An 18,267-nucleotide genomic window follows, 5' to 3' on the forward strand; every position below is an offset into this window, starting at 1 on the left:
GTTGATGGTGGTGAGGCTGATGATGGTGATGATGATGGTGGTGGTGATGATGGTGATAATGGTGGTGATGGTGGTGAGGCTGATGGTGGTGGTGGTGGTGATGATGATGGTGGTAATGATGATGGTGATGATGATGGCGATGATGATAATGGTGGTGATGGTGGTGATGATGATGGTGGTGTGATGATGGTGATGGTGGTGATGATGATGATGGTGAGGCTGATGATGGTGAGGCTGATGATGGTGATGATGATGGTGGTGGTGATGATGGTGAGGCTGATGATGGTGATGGTGATGATGATGGTGGTGGTGACATGAGTGATTAAGGGGAGCCTCTTCCTTCCCATAAAGCTAAATCTTGAGATTCCATTTTCTTTGGCCATTTATATGGAAGAGGGAATTTGAAGAGTTGAGGCATAGTGGACAGGTCAAGGGATCAGAACCTAGCGTAACTTAGCAACACAGATAAATGAAGAAGGTTGAAGAGAAGAAAGTGGGAGTTGTGAGTGGGCTTGCCCCAAGGAGGCAGTCTTTACCTTGGTTTGCTTATCACCTGGTGTCGGAAAGTAGGAATTGCAGGAGAGAAGGAGAGAAAGATGGTGTGATCCACAGAGCTGGCCTGGCTTTGTCCTCTTCCTAAATACAGGCGTTCATTTCTGCAGCTGTGTTGCTAAATTAAGCTCCTGCTCCCCACACTGCCTCTACTCTTCAAATTCTCTTGGCCATGTGACTGGTCAAAGGAGGGCAAGATCTCAAGGTGGAGGTTCCGAGAAGGTGGAGGTGGGAAGGAGAGGAAGAGTGAGGTGGCCTGTCTGGGCTGTTCTACTTCATGAAGCAGGAAAGGGAGGGAGGGAGGGAAGGAGACTTTGATTGAGAGAATGAGTTAGTTCTGTCCCTGCCTTTTTTAGTACATTGACCCTGCCTGCCTGTAATTCTGTCCCAATATCTGTTTCTGGCTCTCATCCATCAGCGAAGTAACTTCTACCACGGTGTGGGAGGTTGAGACTAAAAATGTGTTTAGAAAAGGACACAGCCCCTTGGACGGTAAGTAGTGTGATGTACTGGGGAGAACACAGACTTTGCAATTAAGCAGAGCCAGCTCCGTCACTCTTTAGCTGTGGACTTTAACTATTTGATCTCTTTTCATCTCCATTTATCAGTCAGTGGAATGGGGATAATACATCCCTTACAAGATTGCTGAAAATCGAATGAGATAAAGCAATAGCACACTTTTTCAGTTTCATGGGGCTGCCACAACAAATTATCACAAAGCTTAGAACAACCGTAACTTATTCTCTCACCATTCTGGAGGCTAGAAGACTGAAATCAAGGTGTCGGCAGGGTCATGCTTCTTTGAAAACTCTAGGGAAGAATCCTTCCTTGCTTCTTCCCAGCAGCAAGTGGCTCTTGTAAATGCTTCCTTGGTTGTAGCTACATCACTCCAATCTCTGCCTCCGTGGTCACACTGTCTTTTCTCTGTGTGTATCTGTCTCCCAGTCTCCCTCTCCTTACAAGGATACAGTCACTGGATTTAGGACCCACCCTAATCCAGTGTGACCTCATTTTAACTTGATTATGTCTGCAAAGACCCTATTTCCAAATGAGGTCACATGCATAAGTATTGGGGGTTAAGATTCCAGCATAGCTTTTTGTAGGACACAGTTCAACCCCCAACATGCACCTAGCCCAGGGAGTGGCAAACTGTAGGTGATCAAATGTCATTCATTCCCTTACCTCTCCATTCTTCTCCCTAAAGCTGTAAAATTAAAAGTGTTTGCCTTCTGTCAAATAGGAAACCTTGAAAACAGATCGCTGATCTATAGCCTTTTGTTCTCTTTAGACACAGGTTTTTTGTCTCCATTCCGTCAATATTTTAATGTAAACCTCTTTGCACTGCTTTTCATATTTATCCAGTTTATTGATTTTTTTTTCTTATCTGATAAGTACACAGATCAGGGCTTAGAAGGCTATTTCCAACACAATTGGAGAACTTGCATTTCAGTGTGGTGCTAATCAAAATGTAAGATTTAGAATCGGGATGTTTGAGTCTGAAAACAGAATTGGTTTCTTGACCATCTCTGCTAACAGCCACTATGGACAGAGGCTGATTCATCATAGGCAAGTCATGTGTGGCAGCATGCTTTGATTCAGTCTCCAGTAATCGTCTGGACCAAAGCTCCTATTTCTGACCTAACTTGGCTTTGACTGTTTGGAAGGTCAGGTTGACCTTCTTGGTCTGTCAGAAAAATTTAACCTTAACTACTGCGTGCGTTGTGACCACAGTAATGAGGAATGGGTTCGTTATCTTCCAGCCCCTAAATAATATGTTAAATGTTCCCATAATGGGCAGCCATCTTTTTATTGAAGTATAGTTGACTTACAATGTTGTGTTAGTTTCAGGTTTGCAGCAAAGTGATTCAGTTATATATATGTATATATACATATTCTTTTTATGTCCTTTTTCTTTATAGGTTATTAAAAATCTTTAAGTATAGTTCCCTGTGCTATACAGTAGGTCCTTGTTGGTTATTTTATATATAGTAGTGTATATATGTTCATCCCAAACTCCTAATTTATCTCTCTCTACCTTCCCCTTTGGTAACCATGAATTTGTTTTCTATGTCTGTGGGTCTGTTTCTATTTTGTATATGTTTATTTGTATCAATTTTTTTTCAACTCCACATAGAAGTGATATCATATGATATTTGTCTTTTTCTCTCTGGTTTAATTCACTTGGTATGACAATCTCTAGGTCCATCCGTGTTGCTGCAAATGGCATTATTTCATTCTTTTTTATGGCTGAGTAATGTTCCATTGTGTGTGTGTGTGTGTGTGTGTGTGTGTGTGTGTGTATATATATACCACATCTTCTTTATCCATTCATCTGTTGATGGACAGTTAGGTTGCTTTCATGGCCTGCCCATTGTAAATAGTGCTGCAATGAACATTGGGGTCTGCAACCATTTTGAATTAAACTTGTCACAGTTGGCTTCTCTGCCAAGACAGAGTTGGGGTGTAACATGGTAACCAATGTGCAGAGGCGTTACCATAGCTAGTCTGAGACTGCTATCTTTAGAAGGGCCTGCTTACAAGGTTAGCCCTTGGCTGGCATCTGGGAACTTGGATTTCAGGATGATTCTCACCGTTTACTGAACTATGGGTGGCTCACCGTGCCTAAACTGTTTTTATAAACAATATATTTTATGTTGAACACCTTGTTTCCTTCCTGGAGGCTGGAATTTTGGTACATGCCTGGCAGAGGGTGCCTAAGTGACTAGTCCTGAATAAAAACCCTGGGTACCACTTTTCAAATGAGCTTCCCTGGTGGACGACATTTCACATGAGTTGTCACCCTCATTGCTGGAGGAATTAAGTCTGCCCTTTGTGGTTTGCTGGGAGAAGTTACTAGAAGCTTACTCCTGGTTTCCAGTGGACTTCACCCCTCATGCCTTTCCCTTTTGCTGAGTTTTCTTTGTATCCTTTCATTGTAATCATAGTTGTGAGGATGACTGTATGCTGAGTCTTTTGAGTCTTTGTGAATCATTGGACCTGGGGGTGGTCATGGGCTTCCCCCAACACAATCAGCTCACCTGTGGAGGGGAGGAGGAGGAAGCAGATTTGGGCAGAGGAAGAAGTCAGGTGTGATCCAGGCTGACAAAGCCTCACCTGGCAGAGAGCTCTGGAGGGAGTGTTGTCACCGTCTGAGCATCCCTCATCAGGCTAAATGGCCAGCCATTATGCCTCTGCCTTGTTCTGTTACCAGATCGGCATGACTTCAGGTGATCTAGACCATGAAGTTGGAGGTCTGCTGACCGTACTGCTCATAGCTGGACACCTAGTCCTTCCTTGAAGGGAGATCTGGGTGGTGCATCTCCTTGTCTACCAAACTTACCTTTAAAACTCTATTATCATTTTTTGTCTCCTGATTCTACAAGTAATACATGCCCACTGTAGAAAACACAGAAACATAAAGAGAAAATTCATCAAGTAATTACACTCAACAAAATTCTGGAATATTTTCTTCATAGGTTTCATATGTATATATGTGCATATATATTATTTTTATTTTAATGAAGTTGGGATTTTTATGCATATACAGCTTGTATCTTCTTTTAAAATGTTATATGGGGATATAGGCATTTTTTATATTATTAAAAATTCGGCACTCAAAAGTCAGTTGCATTTCTAGATGTATACGGTAAACAATCCAGAAAGGAAATTAAGAAAACAATTTAATTTACAGTAGCATCAAAGAGAATAAAATACTTAGGAATAAACATAACCAAGAGGGAAAAGACTTGTACACTGAAAACTACAAAACACTGCTGAGAGAAAATTAAAGAAGACCAATAAATGGAAAATCACCCCTTGTCCACAAATTGGAAGACTTCATATTTTTATGATCTACAGATTCAGTGCAATCTGTTGAAATTCCAATAGTATTTTTTGTAGAAATAGAAAGAAAACCCATCCTAAAGTTCATGAAATCTCAAAGGAACCCAAATAGCCAAGACAATCTTGAAAAAGAACAAAGTTAGAAGTCTCACACTTCCTGATTTCAAAATTTATTACAGAGCTGCAATAATCAAAACATCGTGGTACTGGCATGAAGACAGACATGTAGACCAATGAATAGAATAGAGAACCCAGGGAAAAAACCCTCACATGTATAGTCAAATGATTTTCAACAAGAGTGCCAAGATTGCTCAATGGGGAAATCATTTCAATAAATGATATTGGGAAAACTGGATATCCCCATGCAAAATAATAAGGTTTGGACCCCTGCCTTATACTATGTATAAAAATTAAGTCATAGAGCATCAGAGACTGAAATATAAGACCTTAAACTATAAAACTCTTAGAAGAAAACATGGGGGAAAACTTCATGACATTGCACTTGGCAATGATTTCTTGGATACTACCCAAGAGCACAGGCAACAAAAGAAAAAAAACACATAAATTGGACTGCATCAAAACTAACAACTTCTATGCATCAAAGGACACAATCAACAAAGTGAAGGGCAGCCCATAGAATAGGAGAAAATATTTGCAGATCATTTATATGATTAATGGTTAATATCTGTACTATGTAAAGAAATCCTGTGTCTTAGTTTGAGCTGCTATAACAAATTATCATAGACTGAATGGCTTATACAACCAACATTTATTTCTCACAGTTCTTTAGGCTGGGAAGTCCAAGGTCAAAGTGCCAGTAGACATATAGTATCTGGTGAGAACCCATTTCCTGATTTGTAGATGGCCATCTTCACATTGAATCCTCCTTTGGCAGACAGCAGAAAGAGCTCTGGTCCCTTTATCTCTTTATAAGAATACTATTTGCCCCCCAAAGGTCCCATCTCCTAATACCATCACAAGAGGGGTTAGAATTTCAACATATGAATTTTGGGAGTACACACAAACATTCAGTCCATAATGTCCTACAACCCAACAACAATAAAAACCAAAAAAACAGATTAAAGAATTGGTAAAGGACTTAGACATTTCTCCAAATAAGATATACAAACCAGTGAACACATGAAAATATGCTCACCATCACTAGTCATTAGGGTAATGCAAATCACCTCTCACCTCATGCCAGTTAGTGTGGCTTTTATTTAAAAATTATCAATTAAAAATTATTAATTACCAATGTTTTTAAATTAAGAATTATCACAAGATCCAGCAATTGCACTTTTGGGTATATCCCTGAAAGAATTGAAAAGATATTGGTATACTCATGTTTATAGCAGTATTATTCACAATAGCTAAAAGATGGAAACAATCCAAGTGTCTATCAGTGATTGAGTGGATAAACAGATGTGGTGTATCCATGCAATGGAACATTAGCCTTAGAAAGAAAGGACATTCCGACACATGCTACGGTATAGATGAAGCTTGAGGATATTATGCTAAGTGAAATAAGCCACTCATAAAAAGACAAATACTGTATGATTCTGCTTACGTGAAGCCCCTAGAGTAATCAGATTCATAGAGACAGAAAGAAGAATTGTGGTCACCAGTGGCTGGGGAAGGAGGGAATGGAGAGTTGTTTAATGGGTACAGTGTTTCAGTTTTGCAAAATGAAAAATTTCTGGAGATAGATGTGGTAATGTTTGTACAGTGTGGTTGTACGTAACAGAACTGTACACTTAAAAATGATTAAAATGGTAAATGCTATGTAACGTGTATTTTACTCCATTAAAAAATCATTTAAAATCTTCTTTTAAATGGTTAGACATTTAGAATTTAAAACTCCTAGAACGCAAGATCCTTCTAAGAGGTCATCAGGCACACTTACGCTAAAAGACAATGGAGTGGCACCTTCAGTATCCTGAGGGAAAAAGATTTTGGACCTTGAATAATAGTCTCAGTGAAGAAAACAAACGAGTGCAAAGTAACAATATTTTAACACATGAGAAATAAAAATATTTTCTAAACAAATTTACTTGAGAACACATAAATATGGAAAATACTCTATCAGACTGAAAAAAAAAAATAAAACCGAAGGAATGGAATGCAAAAACCATAGTTTTGCTTTAATCAGTAACATTGTAACAATATAGAAAGCAGTAAAGAGACAGCTCTAATGATAGCAGGGCAGCAAGCCTAGAAAGTAGCCAGTCCTGAGTAGATCAGAATGTCAGAGACCTGTGGGAGTGATGACTGCAAGAAAAAAAAAAAAAAAGATGACTCCCTGCAACAGCTAATATTGAGGAAATGGGTGTATACCAGGAAGAGAAAACAAAAGCAAACGAGAAATCCCAGGAAAAACAAAAAGTTACACAAGGAAATGTTGGTCCAAATTGAAGTAACCTAAAACTGTGGCATGATTTGAATATTGATAGTGTAAGAAAGGGCACTGCATCAAAAATATGTGGCTTTTAGGAGCATGTATTTGTTATACAGGATTACATTCAATGACTTACTATGCAGTGAATACATATGTCTAATCATAATAATGATATTGTCTCTAAATTTTTTTATTTTTAGTTTCTAGAATTAACTTATAAATCACCGCAAAGATTTGTGTGGTTGCATAATATACATACATATATGTTTGTATGAAATAAACAAATTCTGGAGGGCAGAAGTGGTGAAAGGAGAGGTAGAGGCAAATGTGGGGCACTGGTTTCACCGTGTTTCTTAGTAAGAAGACAAGACATACGCTCTAACTTTAATGCCATAAAAATTGTTTCAATTATGTAAAGTTAGACAAAGGCAGGTAACTGAATATAACCATTCAAATTGGGAGGAAGTGTAGGGAGGGCTATTTGTAGGTAAATCCTTCAAATTTTTAGGGTAAAAATTCATGACCTAAATCCACATCCGTCATAGCAGGACTTCATAAATAATGTATAATGTTGACATATCAAGAAATAAAGATGCATGCATAATTTTTAGTGTATTAAAGTTAACTAACCATTCTGGTTCACTAAACCATAGAAACTAAAACCAGTGCCTATTTAAGCTAGTTGCCTCTGGGAAGTGGGACTAGAAGAGGATGCAGAAGGTCACACAGGATATTTGCTTCTCTTTTGAAACCCTTGGCTTCTGTTAAAAACCTTTTTTCTCCCTAGCATGCATACATTTCTCTGCTTCCTAAATTTATAAAATGGCTGCAAGATTGGCCATTATACGGATAGAATAATTCATAGAGCTTAAAATATGTAACCATTCTCCATGTTGTGGAGCATTTAGGATACATCCCCATTTGTGTTACTTCATATAATGTTCTTAAAAACAGCCTTAGGTGTAAATAAATCTTCATGCATATTTCTGGATCAAACCAACCTGTGTATAAGCTTTTATGCATATTTTTGAATTATTTCCTGAGGAATGAATGCTCGGTATGAAATCACTAGGTTAAAGGGGTGAACATGTTGAAGCCCCTTGTTATGGACACAGACATTTTTCCCCTTTCATTTTTGGGTATAGACATTTTGGCGAGAGCACTCCAAAGGATGAAAGTATCATCAAGATTTTTGTCTCTTTTAGTCCTGTTTTTGAGGTCACCTTCTGATAAAATGACTGGTTAATGGCCACCACATAGCATCTCCCTTTCTGGACCAATGGAGTCACCTTGGGTCACCCAACCCACGAAGGAAGGCAGGGCAAGAATCACATTTAGTGAGCGAGGGCCATGGGTCAGGGCCTCTTCTAGTGACTTCATTGGACTTTGTTCATGTTTCTTGTTTACACCTCAGTACAACCTTTGGAGGGCTCTTGTCTCTGTCTTACAAGGGAAGAGCAAAGGCAAGGAGAGATGAAGTGATTTGCCCAATGCCACATGGCCAGTAAGTAGCAGAGATGGGTCCCACACCCAGTGGTCGGAGTCCAGAGCCCAAGCTTCACCCCCTGTGTTGTTTCAGGCCCTTATCTGTGAGAAGCAAGTAGGCTGGGTCAGCCCTGGTCAGTGCCCGCAGGAAGAGCGTAGTCACCCGAGGGGAGAAGTCACCAGCATCTTATTAGCTTCTAGCATATTGCCTGGTACACAGTAGACACCCAGTACATATTTGTTGATGAAATAGATGAGCCAAAGTTTTCACCAAGCTGCTCTGCGTTATTTTATTTAACCTTCATGCTGTGAGATATTTTTACCCCTATGTCACAGATGAGAGAACAGAGGTTCCCAGAGGTCGAGTCACTTGCCCAAAGTATAGAGCTGTTTTGATAGAGGAGGCATTGCAATTCAGGCTTGTAGGATTTGACACCACAGCTGTTTTTATTTGCTCAAAGTGCTTTTGTGAGAATTCAGGAAGTTAATTCTCGTGAAACCCTTAGCCTAGGGGTTCTCAAAGGGTGTTAGCCTCCCCTGGGAACTTGCTAGAAATGCCTCTTCTCAGTTCCTGCCCCAGGTCTAGTGACTCAGAATCCCTGAAGGCGGGGCCCAGCGATTGGTGTTTCCACAGACCCTGCAGGTGATTCTGACGTGAGCTCTGACGTGAGAGCACAGCCCGCCCGTGCTGAGTGCGTAGTAGGATGGCAGCTGCTGGTGTCTTTGGCATCACGTTCTAGATCCCAAAGAAAGGGTGGAGGGAGGGGCAGAATGTGGGGGGTCTAGAACTTACTGCTTCTCACAGTTGCGATTTGGGGCCGGCCACTCCTGGCCCATCAGTGGATTCACACTGGTCCCAGGATGTCACTGACTGGCGCCCGGAGGAAGCCTTCAAGGAGGGAGAAGTACACGGGGCCCATTAAATGAAGCCCATGTGAACTCTTGAGACACCTCTGACTGGGCATTTACTGGACCGCCTGCAGCTGCTTCTGCCCTGTGATGCCTCCCCTGCCGCGTGCATCCACCAGAGTGATCCTGAAGCCCAGAGTGGGCTGCACCCCTAATGCGAAGTGTGTCCGGGGGTGGGGGAACAGCCTTGAGGGAAGGCGAGGGCACCATGGGTTCTTCCTCCGGCCTCTGTGAGATTCTGCCCGACCCGAAACATTTCACGGATCCTTAGTGCTGCCTCAAGTTTGTTTCATATTTGATTTGGGAATTCAACATTCCTAAGTGCCTGTGATGTGCCAGGCTTGGCGTGGTTGGTTCTACTGTGTGCAAGCCTCTATGCTGAGCTCCTTGAAGTGCTTGCCCCATTTAACTTGGGCCCAGAGAGGTCGAGCATTGGTCTCAGGGCCACCAGCTAATGGGTGGCAGAGCTTGATCCAAACCAAGGTAGGTCTCACTGACTCTGTGCTTGTTCTGCTTTAACTCAGTTGTAACTTGACTTGAAAGATGTAAAATGTGACCAAGAACAAATATCTCTCTCTCATCCCTGTAGGTTCTACCAAACCACGGCCTCCACGCAGCAGGGTTCTTTGTGGCCTTCATCCTCTCCCTGGTGCTGACCTGGGCTGTGCTTTTCTTCATGGTTCAGTATCAGTGTTTGAAGGGAAGCCTGCTTACCAGACATCAGGTGGGAGTCCACAAGCATCTTCTTCCTGGAGGGTCATTGGTTGGTGGTGGATGTGAGGTTGAAGGTTATCCTTCAGTTCAGTCAATCTCAACTCTGGATCAATGTCACGACCCCTGGGGAGCTGTGAGGCACGCTCCTACCCAGGGCCTCCTGCACAGACTCTGACTGTTTTGTCCTAAGAGGCATCCCCATCATTAGTAGTTTTTAAAAGCTTTCTGGATGATTCAAACAAATGGCAACGGGGGGGAACCCTTGCAGCCTGGCTGAATAACTGAGCGCCCACCTGTGTGGCCAGCTGTGCCTTCATGCCACACCCTGATCAGGTCCTGGTCTACACTTCCCTCCGAAAAGTCTTTGAAGACTTACTTCCTCCTCAGGGTGAAGTCCAGACACCTCAGCATGGCTTATAAAGAAAGCCCCCCCATAGTCCAGCTTCACAACTCAACATCTGACTCTACCCAATGTCTGCTGAACTCTCCACACTCACCTGGATGCTTTTTTATTCCTCTCTCCGCTCTTCAATGAGCAGAACTCCGATGCATCCTTTAAGACTCATCTCGGGCCTCACCTCTCCTTGGAAGTCATCGCTGGCCACTTCCTGGCTGAGCTGAGGGATCTGTCTCTGGGTTCCTGCTCTAGCTTCTGGACCCCACCCAGCGTTTATCCCCACCTGTGAATTCCTCAATCTCTGTTTTCCTGTCTTGGCCTGGGTTCCCACAGAAGCACATCCTGAGACCAGGATCCAAATGCAAATAGTCTTCATGAGAATTGATCCCAGGAAGTAACGGTAGGGGGTGGGGAAGTGAGGCAGGAAGGGAAGACAGCCGGTCAGGCTACCATTGTGGACACCTGGAGCTTCTCCTACCCAGGGACTCTGGGGACAGTGTAGAACTGGCCTCAGAGGTTCTACCCGAGGGGAGAAGGAGCTGGGGTATTTAGCCATCAAATGCCATTGGTCATTGGTTGAGGACGAGGGGGTGAGGGGCCCAGGACAAAGGGTAACATTATTTCCCTGGCATGGGCTCTGAAGGCCAGCAGGAGCCTTCAGGGGAGGAAATGTAGGTGTTGGCTGGTGGATCTTGGGCCAAAAGGCACTGAAGGGCAAGGTCAAGGGGACATGGATAGAGGATGGTTGCTGGCTGCTATAATCCCCATTGCCTGGTACAGGGCCTGGCGCTTAGAAGGCACTCAGTAAACGTGTGAAGGAATGAATGAGCCCCTAGCCAGAGGATGGACAGACAGAGGAAGGAAAGCAGGGCACAGTCCTAGGGTGAGAAGGCACTGCTGGGAGTGAGCACCCTGGTAGGTTGTTCGTTCCTCAGGGCCATGGAGGCTGCAGCTGCTGTTATTCTGTCACCCAGAGGTCCAGCAACTTGAAAGGAATACCTGTCATTTTTCTCCCTCACTGTACAGTGAGTAAACTGAGGCCCATTGGAGCTAAACAGCCTGCTTCATGTGGCTGAGTGTAGGCTGGGACCTGGCTTCTGGGGGACACCCTCCACCCCAGAGGCTGGCAGTCCTGTCCCATTGTTCATTTTGTTTCTGCTTCCTGGAGAAGAGAATCGTCATTTCAAAGTGTCTCCTTGGCAGGCAGAAGTGAGGAGAAGAAAAAGGGCCCATCTAATAAGACATTCTACTTACTCTGCCAAAGCTGTTAGCAATCACAGAAGAACAAAACTCCTTCAATGAAGGAGCAGGATTCATTTCTTGGAGATTAAAGGCTGATTGTTACAACCGCAGGAGGAAAGCAAAGTGTGAATTTGATTTAAGGTCTGAAAACTCTTGTAGCATTTTTTTTCCGGCATCACAAAGCGAACTCTTTTCACATTAATTTTTTTTTCCGTTGTGGTAGTGACCAAGGAGATTACATGCTGTAAAACAGAAGGCAGCCTTTAGAGTTAGACAGACTTGGGGTCAAAAACCAAGCAGGCTCTTTATGAGCTGTGTGAACTCAGATAATGTCATTTCATCTCTCTGAGCTACAATTTCCATATATGTAAAGTGGGGGCATCAACACTTATTTTGTTTCATGATATAACACATACAAGGCACAGGAACAGGAATTCTCAAATGTTAGTTATAATTATCATGCATTTCTGCAGAAATAAGGATGATGAGGGCAACACAGATACATCATCTATCCAACTGGAGGGTTGAACTTAATTATCTCTGATGTCACTTCCATCTGACAACTCTATGGTCTGATTAGAAACCAGCCAGATCTGTGATGTTGAAGTCCATCTGCAAACTGTAATTTTCTTCTTCATGGTGATGATGATGATGAAGATGATGGAGATGGGGATAATGATGAGGATGGGGATGATGGTGGTGATGATGATGTTGAAATATTTTTATTAGGTCTTTATAGTTATAAAGGTCTTTCCATCCATTGCTCTGTTTTATCCACATGACAAGCCTGTGCAGGGCTACCAGAATTATAATTCCCCTTCTTTGATGAGAAAATGAGGCTCAGGGTAGTACAGTATCTTGCCTGAGTCTTGCCTGTTCATAAGTAGTGGGGCCAGCTAGGTTCTCTGACTGCAGATCCCCGCCTTCCCTCATGACTTTTGCAGCATGTGAGGTTCACAAGAGGGCCTACTCAATTGTGGTTTCTGAAATTCTCCTGAAGGTTCGGCATCACGAGAGCAAGCTGGAGCACTCCCAGTTCACCTCAGCTGATGGTGTAAATGAAGATCTGGCTCTAAATGACCAAATGGTGGACATTCTGTCTTCAGAGGACCCCGGGAGCATGCTGCAAGCCTTAGAAGAGTAAGAATTCTAAGTCACGTTTTACTTCAATGGATATGATGCATGTTTTACCTACAGCATCATGAGGGCAAACACCTAGTGTATTTCATTCATTAATCCATCCCATTAACCACTCATTTGTCACTCAGTAGTCATAATCGAACAACTGCCGTGCCCTGAACACTATGCTTGGTATTTGAGAAAAGAGATAAGACACAGTTTGAGCTATAAGGCAGTCTGACCTAGTGGGAAGACAAGCACAGAAACAGAAGTGACCATAAAAGTTTGATGAGTACCATGCAAAGATCAGGGCTAGCTGAGCCCAGAAGAAAAAGTAATTACCTCTGAGCAGGTCATGGAAATGTTTCCCAGAGGAAGAGGTATTTTAACTAATTCTTGAAGCACGAGCAGAAGTTTTTCAAGTAGGTTAAGGGAGGAGAGGCTTTTCAAGCAGAGGAAAGACAGGGCAGATGCCAAGATGGGAAATGGACAAGATATGTACATTTGGTGAAGTGTAAGGAGCTCAGTATGATTGATGTGTGGATTGGGATTGAGTAGTGTAGTGAAGGAGAGGAAGTAACGCCTTGAGAGAGAGGCCAGACCAGGTGATGTGATTGTTGGCTAAACTGAATTCAGTTCTTTTTATTTTTAATTTTTATCTATTTATCTATCTATAATTTACTTTTAAGGACCAGGACCTGAGTATCTGTATTTTATTTTATTACTTATTGAGGCAACGTTGGTTTATAACATTATATATTTCATGTGTACAATATTAAATACTACTTCTGTATACCCTACAGTACGTTCAGCACCAAAAATTTAGTTTTCATCCTTCACCATGCAGCTGATCCCCTTTACCCATTTTGCCTTCCCCCTCATTCCTCTCTGGTAACCACTATTCTGTTCTCTGTATCTACATGTTTGGTTTTGTTCATTTATTTTGTGTTTTGTTTGTTTCTTTTCTGTATTCCACACATGAGTAAAATCATATGATATTTTCTTTCTCCATCTGACTTATTTCACTTACATAATACCCTCAAGGTCCATCTGTGTTGTTGCAGATGGCAAGATTTCATCTTTTTATGGCTGAATAGTATTCCATACGTATACCACATCTTTATCCATTCATCTGTTAACAGGCACTTAGGTTCCTTCCATATCTTGGCAATTGCAATGATGCAGTGAGCACAGGAGTGCATGTATCTTTTCAAATTAATGTTTTCATATTCTTTGGATAAATACCCAGAAGTGGGATATTATATGGTGGCTCTATTCTTATTTTTTTGAGGAATCTCCATACTGTTTTCCATAATAGCTGCACCAATTTATATTCCCACCAGCACTTGTTATTTCATGCATTTTTGATAATAGTCATTCTAACAAGTGTGAGGTGATAGCTCATTGTGGTTTTGATTTGCATTTCCCTAAAAATTCATGCTATTGTTGTCATGTGCCTGTTGGCCATCTGTATGTCTCCTTTGAAAAAATATCTATTCAGCTCCACCCATTTTTCAATTGGGTTGTTTTGTTGTTGAGTTGTCTCAGTTCTTTATATATTTTGGATATTACTGCTTATTGGACATATTGCTTGCAAGTGTCTTCTCCCATTTAGTAGGTTGTCTTTTCATTTTGTTAATAGTTTCCTTTGCTGTGCATTATCTTTTTAGTTTGATGTAGTCCCATTTGTTTATTTTTGCTTTTGATCCCTTTGCCTGAGGAGACATATTTGGAAAGATATTCTTAAGACCCATGACCAAGAGCATACCAACTGTATTGTCTTCTAGGATTTTTATGATTTCAGGTTTTACATTTAAGTCTTCAATCCATTTTGAATTGATTTTGGTGTATGATGTGAGAGAGTGGTCTAGTTTCACTTTTTTTGCATGTGGCTGTCCAGCTTTCCCAACCTCATTTATTGAAGAGACTATCCTTTATCCATTGTATGTTCTTTGCTACTTTGTTGTAAATTAATTGTCCAATGCATGGATTTATTTCTGGGCTCTCAATTCTGTTCCATTGATCTATGTGTCTGTTTTTGTGCCAGTACCACAGTGTTTTGACTATTATAGTTTTGTAATATAGTTTAAAATTAGGGCATGTGATACCTCCAGCTTTGCTCTTTTTTCTCAGGATTGCTTTGGCTATTCAGGGTCTTTTGTGGTTCTATATATATTTTAGAATATTTGTTCTATTTCTGTGAACAGTGTCCTTGAGATTTTGATAGGGATTGCATTGAATCTGTAGATTACTTTAGGTAATGTGGGTGCTTTAACAATGTCATTCTTCCAATCCACTAGCAGGGAATATCTTTCCATTTATTTGTGCCTTCTTCAGTTTCTTTCAACAGTGTTATATGCTTTTCAGTGTACATATTTTCACCTCTTTGGTTAAATTTATTCCTAGTTATTTTATATTTTTTGTTGTGATTGTAAATGGGATTTTTTCCTAATTTCTCTTTCTGGTAGCTTGTTGTTAGCATAAGAAATACAACAGATTTTTATATGTTGATTTTCTATCCTGCAACTTTATGTGTTTATTATTTCTTTTAGTTTTTTGCTGGAGTCTTTAGGGTTTCCTATATATAAAATTATGTCATCTGCAAATAGTGACAGGTTTACTTCTTTCTTTCCAATTTGGATAACTTTAGTTTTTTTCTTGCTTAATTATTCTGGCTAGGACTTCCAATACTGTGTGAAATAATTTCTCCCTTTCAGTCTGTTAATAACTTTTATATATTTTGGTGCTCCTATGTTAAGTGCATATACACTAATAACTGTTATGTCTTCTTAATGAATTTCCCCCTTTATAATTATATACTGTTCATTTTTATCTCTTGTTACCCTTTTTTGGCTTGAAGTCTGTTTTGTCTGACATGAGAATGGCTACACTCCCTTTTTTGGTTGTCATTTTCCATCCCTCCACTTTGAGCATGTGTTTGTCTTTAGAGCTGAGATGGGTCTCCTGGAGGGAGCATGTAGTTGGGTCTTTTTTTTAATCCATCCAACTATTCCTTGTCTTTTGGTTGGTGAATTCAATATATTTACATTTAAGGTTATTATTGATAGATGAGAACTTAGTATTGTCATTTTATCTTTTGTTTCCTGGTTGCTTTATCTCGCCACTCTTTTTTTTTTCCCCCTTATGTTTCTGTCTGCCATTTTGATTTGGTGGTTTTCTCTGATGTTTTTCTCAGTTTCCTCTTTTTTTTTTTATGTTTTGTGTCTCTGCCCTTGATTTATGTTTTGTGGTTATCATGATGTTTGTATAAAACTTCTCATAGATAAAATAGTCCTTTTTTATGCTAATAACACCTTATCTTCATTTAACTCTATGGGTTCCATCTTTTTCCTCTTCCCCTTTTATGTTTTTGTTTTCTCAAATTATCCATTTTTATGTTGTGTTACCAAACTGAAGTAGTTATCATTATTTTTTCTGCCTTTCCCCCTGCCTTTAACCTTTATGCTATAATAAAGTGTTTTAAAACCTATTCTGGAAAAGAGTAACAATTTTCTGATTCTATTTATCACCTTACTCAAACTTTTGGGTACTTGGCCTTTTTGTTTCTGATCGAAGGTTTCCCATCAACATTTCTTGTAAGACAGGTCTAGTGGTGATGAACTCCCTCAAGCTGTGTTTGTCTGGGAAAACCTTTATTTCTCCCTCATATCTGAATGATAACCTTGCTGGAAAGAGTATTATTGGGTGACAGTTTTTATCTTTCAGTATTTTGAGAATGTCATTCTGTTCCCTCCTGGCCTGTAAAGTTTCTGTTGAGAAATCTGGTGATAGCATACTGGTGGTTCCTTTGTAGGAACCCTTTTTCCCTCGCTGCCTTTAAAATTCTTTCCTTGTCATTGATTTTTACAGTTTTAATATAGTGTGTTTTGGAGAAGGTCATTTTGCATTGAGGTAATTAGGTGTTCTCTTAGCTTCATAGACTTATATATCCAGTTCCTTTCCCAGCTTTGTGAATTCTGTTATTTCTCTAAATAAACTCCCTGTTCCTTTCTCCCTCTCTTCCCTGGGATACTCATTACCCTAATGTTACCCTTCGTAAAAGAGTTGAATAGCTCTCATAGAATTTCCTTTTTTTTTAACATCTTATTTCTCTTTCCTCTTCTACTTGTATCTTGCTAGATTCCTATTTTTGAGCTCACTAATTCTCTCCTCCATATGGGCTGCTCTATTTCCAATGCTTTCTAATGCATTATTTACTTTGTTTATGAGTTCTTCAGCTTGATTCTTTTTTTGAGTTTCAATTTCTTTGGTAAAGTAACCCTTCTATTCATTAATTTTATTCCTCAGCCTGTTGAACTGCCTTTTTTGGAGTTTTCTTGTAGCTTACTGAGTTTCTTCATGACAGCTATTTTGAATTCTTTATATGTTAGATCTCAGCATTCCGTGACTTTGTTTGGTTTCTGGAGAGTTGTCATTTTCTTTTTGTGGTGCAGTGTTACTGTGGTTCTTCATGGTGCTTGATGAGTTGTTCCTCTGCCAGGGCATTTGAAGTAGCAAACACCTTTTCGCTTGATTCTGAGCTGCCTCTACTTATATCCGAGAGTTGGCACTTTTCATCCTTCACTGCCTCTGTCAGAGGTGTGGCTCCAGGTCCTCATTACCATGTCTTGTGCCTCTGGGTTTGTTGGTCCCTTGCTGTTGTCACTGTCAGTGGCGTTTGCTACCTGGGGCATCAGGATGAAGGGCTTTTCTGCTGCATCTGGGAGGCCCTGAGTTGCAGGCTCTGCCACCACTGGGGGGAGTGGAGGGGAGTTAGAATCACATAGGCACCGCTGCCGTGTCCAGTGTTGTAATGTTCATGGGCTCTGCTGCTGGGGGTTGGGGGTGGAGGGATCAAAGTCATGGGTACCTCAGTAGCTGGAGGGACAGGGTCTCAGGCTCCACTGCCGCTGCTGCCCAGTTACCTATGGCCATGGGAACTGCTGTGGCCAGGATGTCAGTTTTGTGTGCCACCTCCCCCTGCTGCTACAGGGATCTTTGGGGCTGTGGGCTCACCTGCCATGGCTTGGGGGGCCAGGACTGCCAGGTACCACCTCTGCTCTTTCCCCAGTTCTGCCTCCTCTATGTGTTCTAGCCTGTTCACCTTTAGATGCACAAATGTGTGGAATTCTCTGGCATCCTGTTGGGCTGAGGCACCTTTGTTGCATTGTGGGTGCTTTACTGGTTATTGATTGAAGGGGAGACGAAGATGGTGTCTCACTCCACCCTGATGCTGACGTCCTCCACTATACCCATTTCTTTTTATTTATTTGACAAATACTTATAGTGTTCTATGTATGAGTAGTAGAACATAGAGCCAGACGTGGTCCTAAGAACTTTACAAATATGTATAATCCTCTCAACAACTGTAGGAAGCAGGTATCATTGTTTTTACCATCTTACAAATGAGGACTTAAGGTTAAAGAGCTTGTCCCAGGGTGCACACTAGTAAATGAGAGGGACAGATTTGAAACCCACTCACTGTGGCTCCAGGGTACATGCCCTTAATCAGGGTGCTGCACTGACCACAGTTTCTCCTGGCTGGGCACATCGACACAGTCTGGTGGCTGACTATCACTCAGTAAATTTCATCAATTTGGCCTTTCCTTCT

General features: G+C 41.2%; 1 protein-coding gene across 2 annotated transcripts in view; it reads left to right on the forward strand.

Moving 5' to 3' along the window:
• The window catches only part of EVC2 (EvC ciliary complex subunit 2), a 146,857-nt gene that overhangs the window by 29,678 nt on the left and 98,912 nt on the right, over nucleotides 1–18,267 (forward strand). For both annotated transcript variants that reach the window (XM_057706637.1, XM_057706638.1), the window contains exons 8-9: nucleotides 9,774–9,908; nucleotides 12,538–12,677. In XM_057706637.1, the coding sequence (XP_057562620.1) occupies nucleotides 9,774–9,908; nucleotides 12,538–12,677 (275 nt within the window). The remainder of the gene's footprint in view (nucleotides 1–9,773; nucleotides 9,909–12,537; nucleotides 12,678–18,267) is intronic.

This window comes from Hippopotamus amphibius, chromosome 13, assembly GCF_030028045.1.
Source record: "Hippopotamus amphibius kiboko isolate mHipAmp2 chromosome 13, mHipAmp2.hap2, whole genome shotgun sequence".
In the NCBI taxonomy this organism is placed as follows: Eukaryota; Metazoa; Chordata; class Mammalia; order Artiodactyla; family Hippopotamidae; genus Hippopotamus; species Hippopotamus amphibius.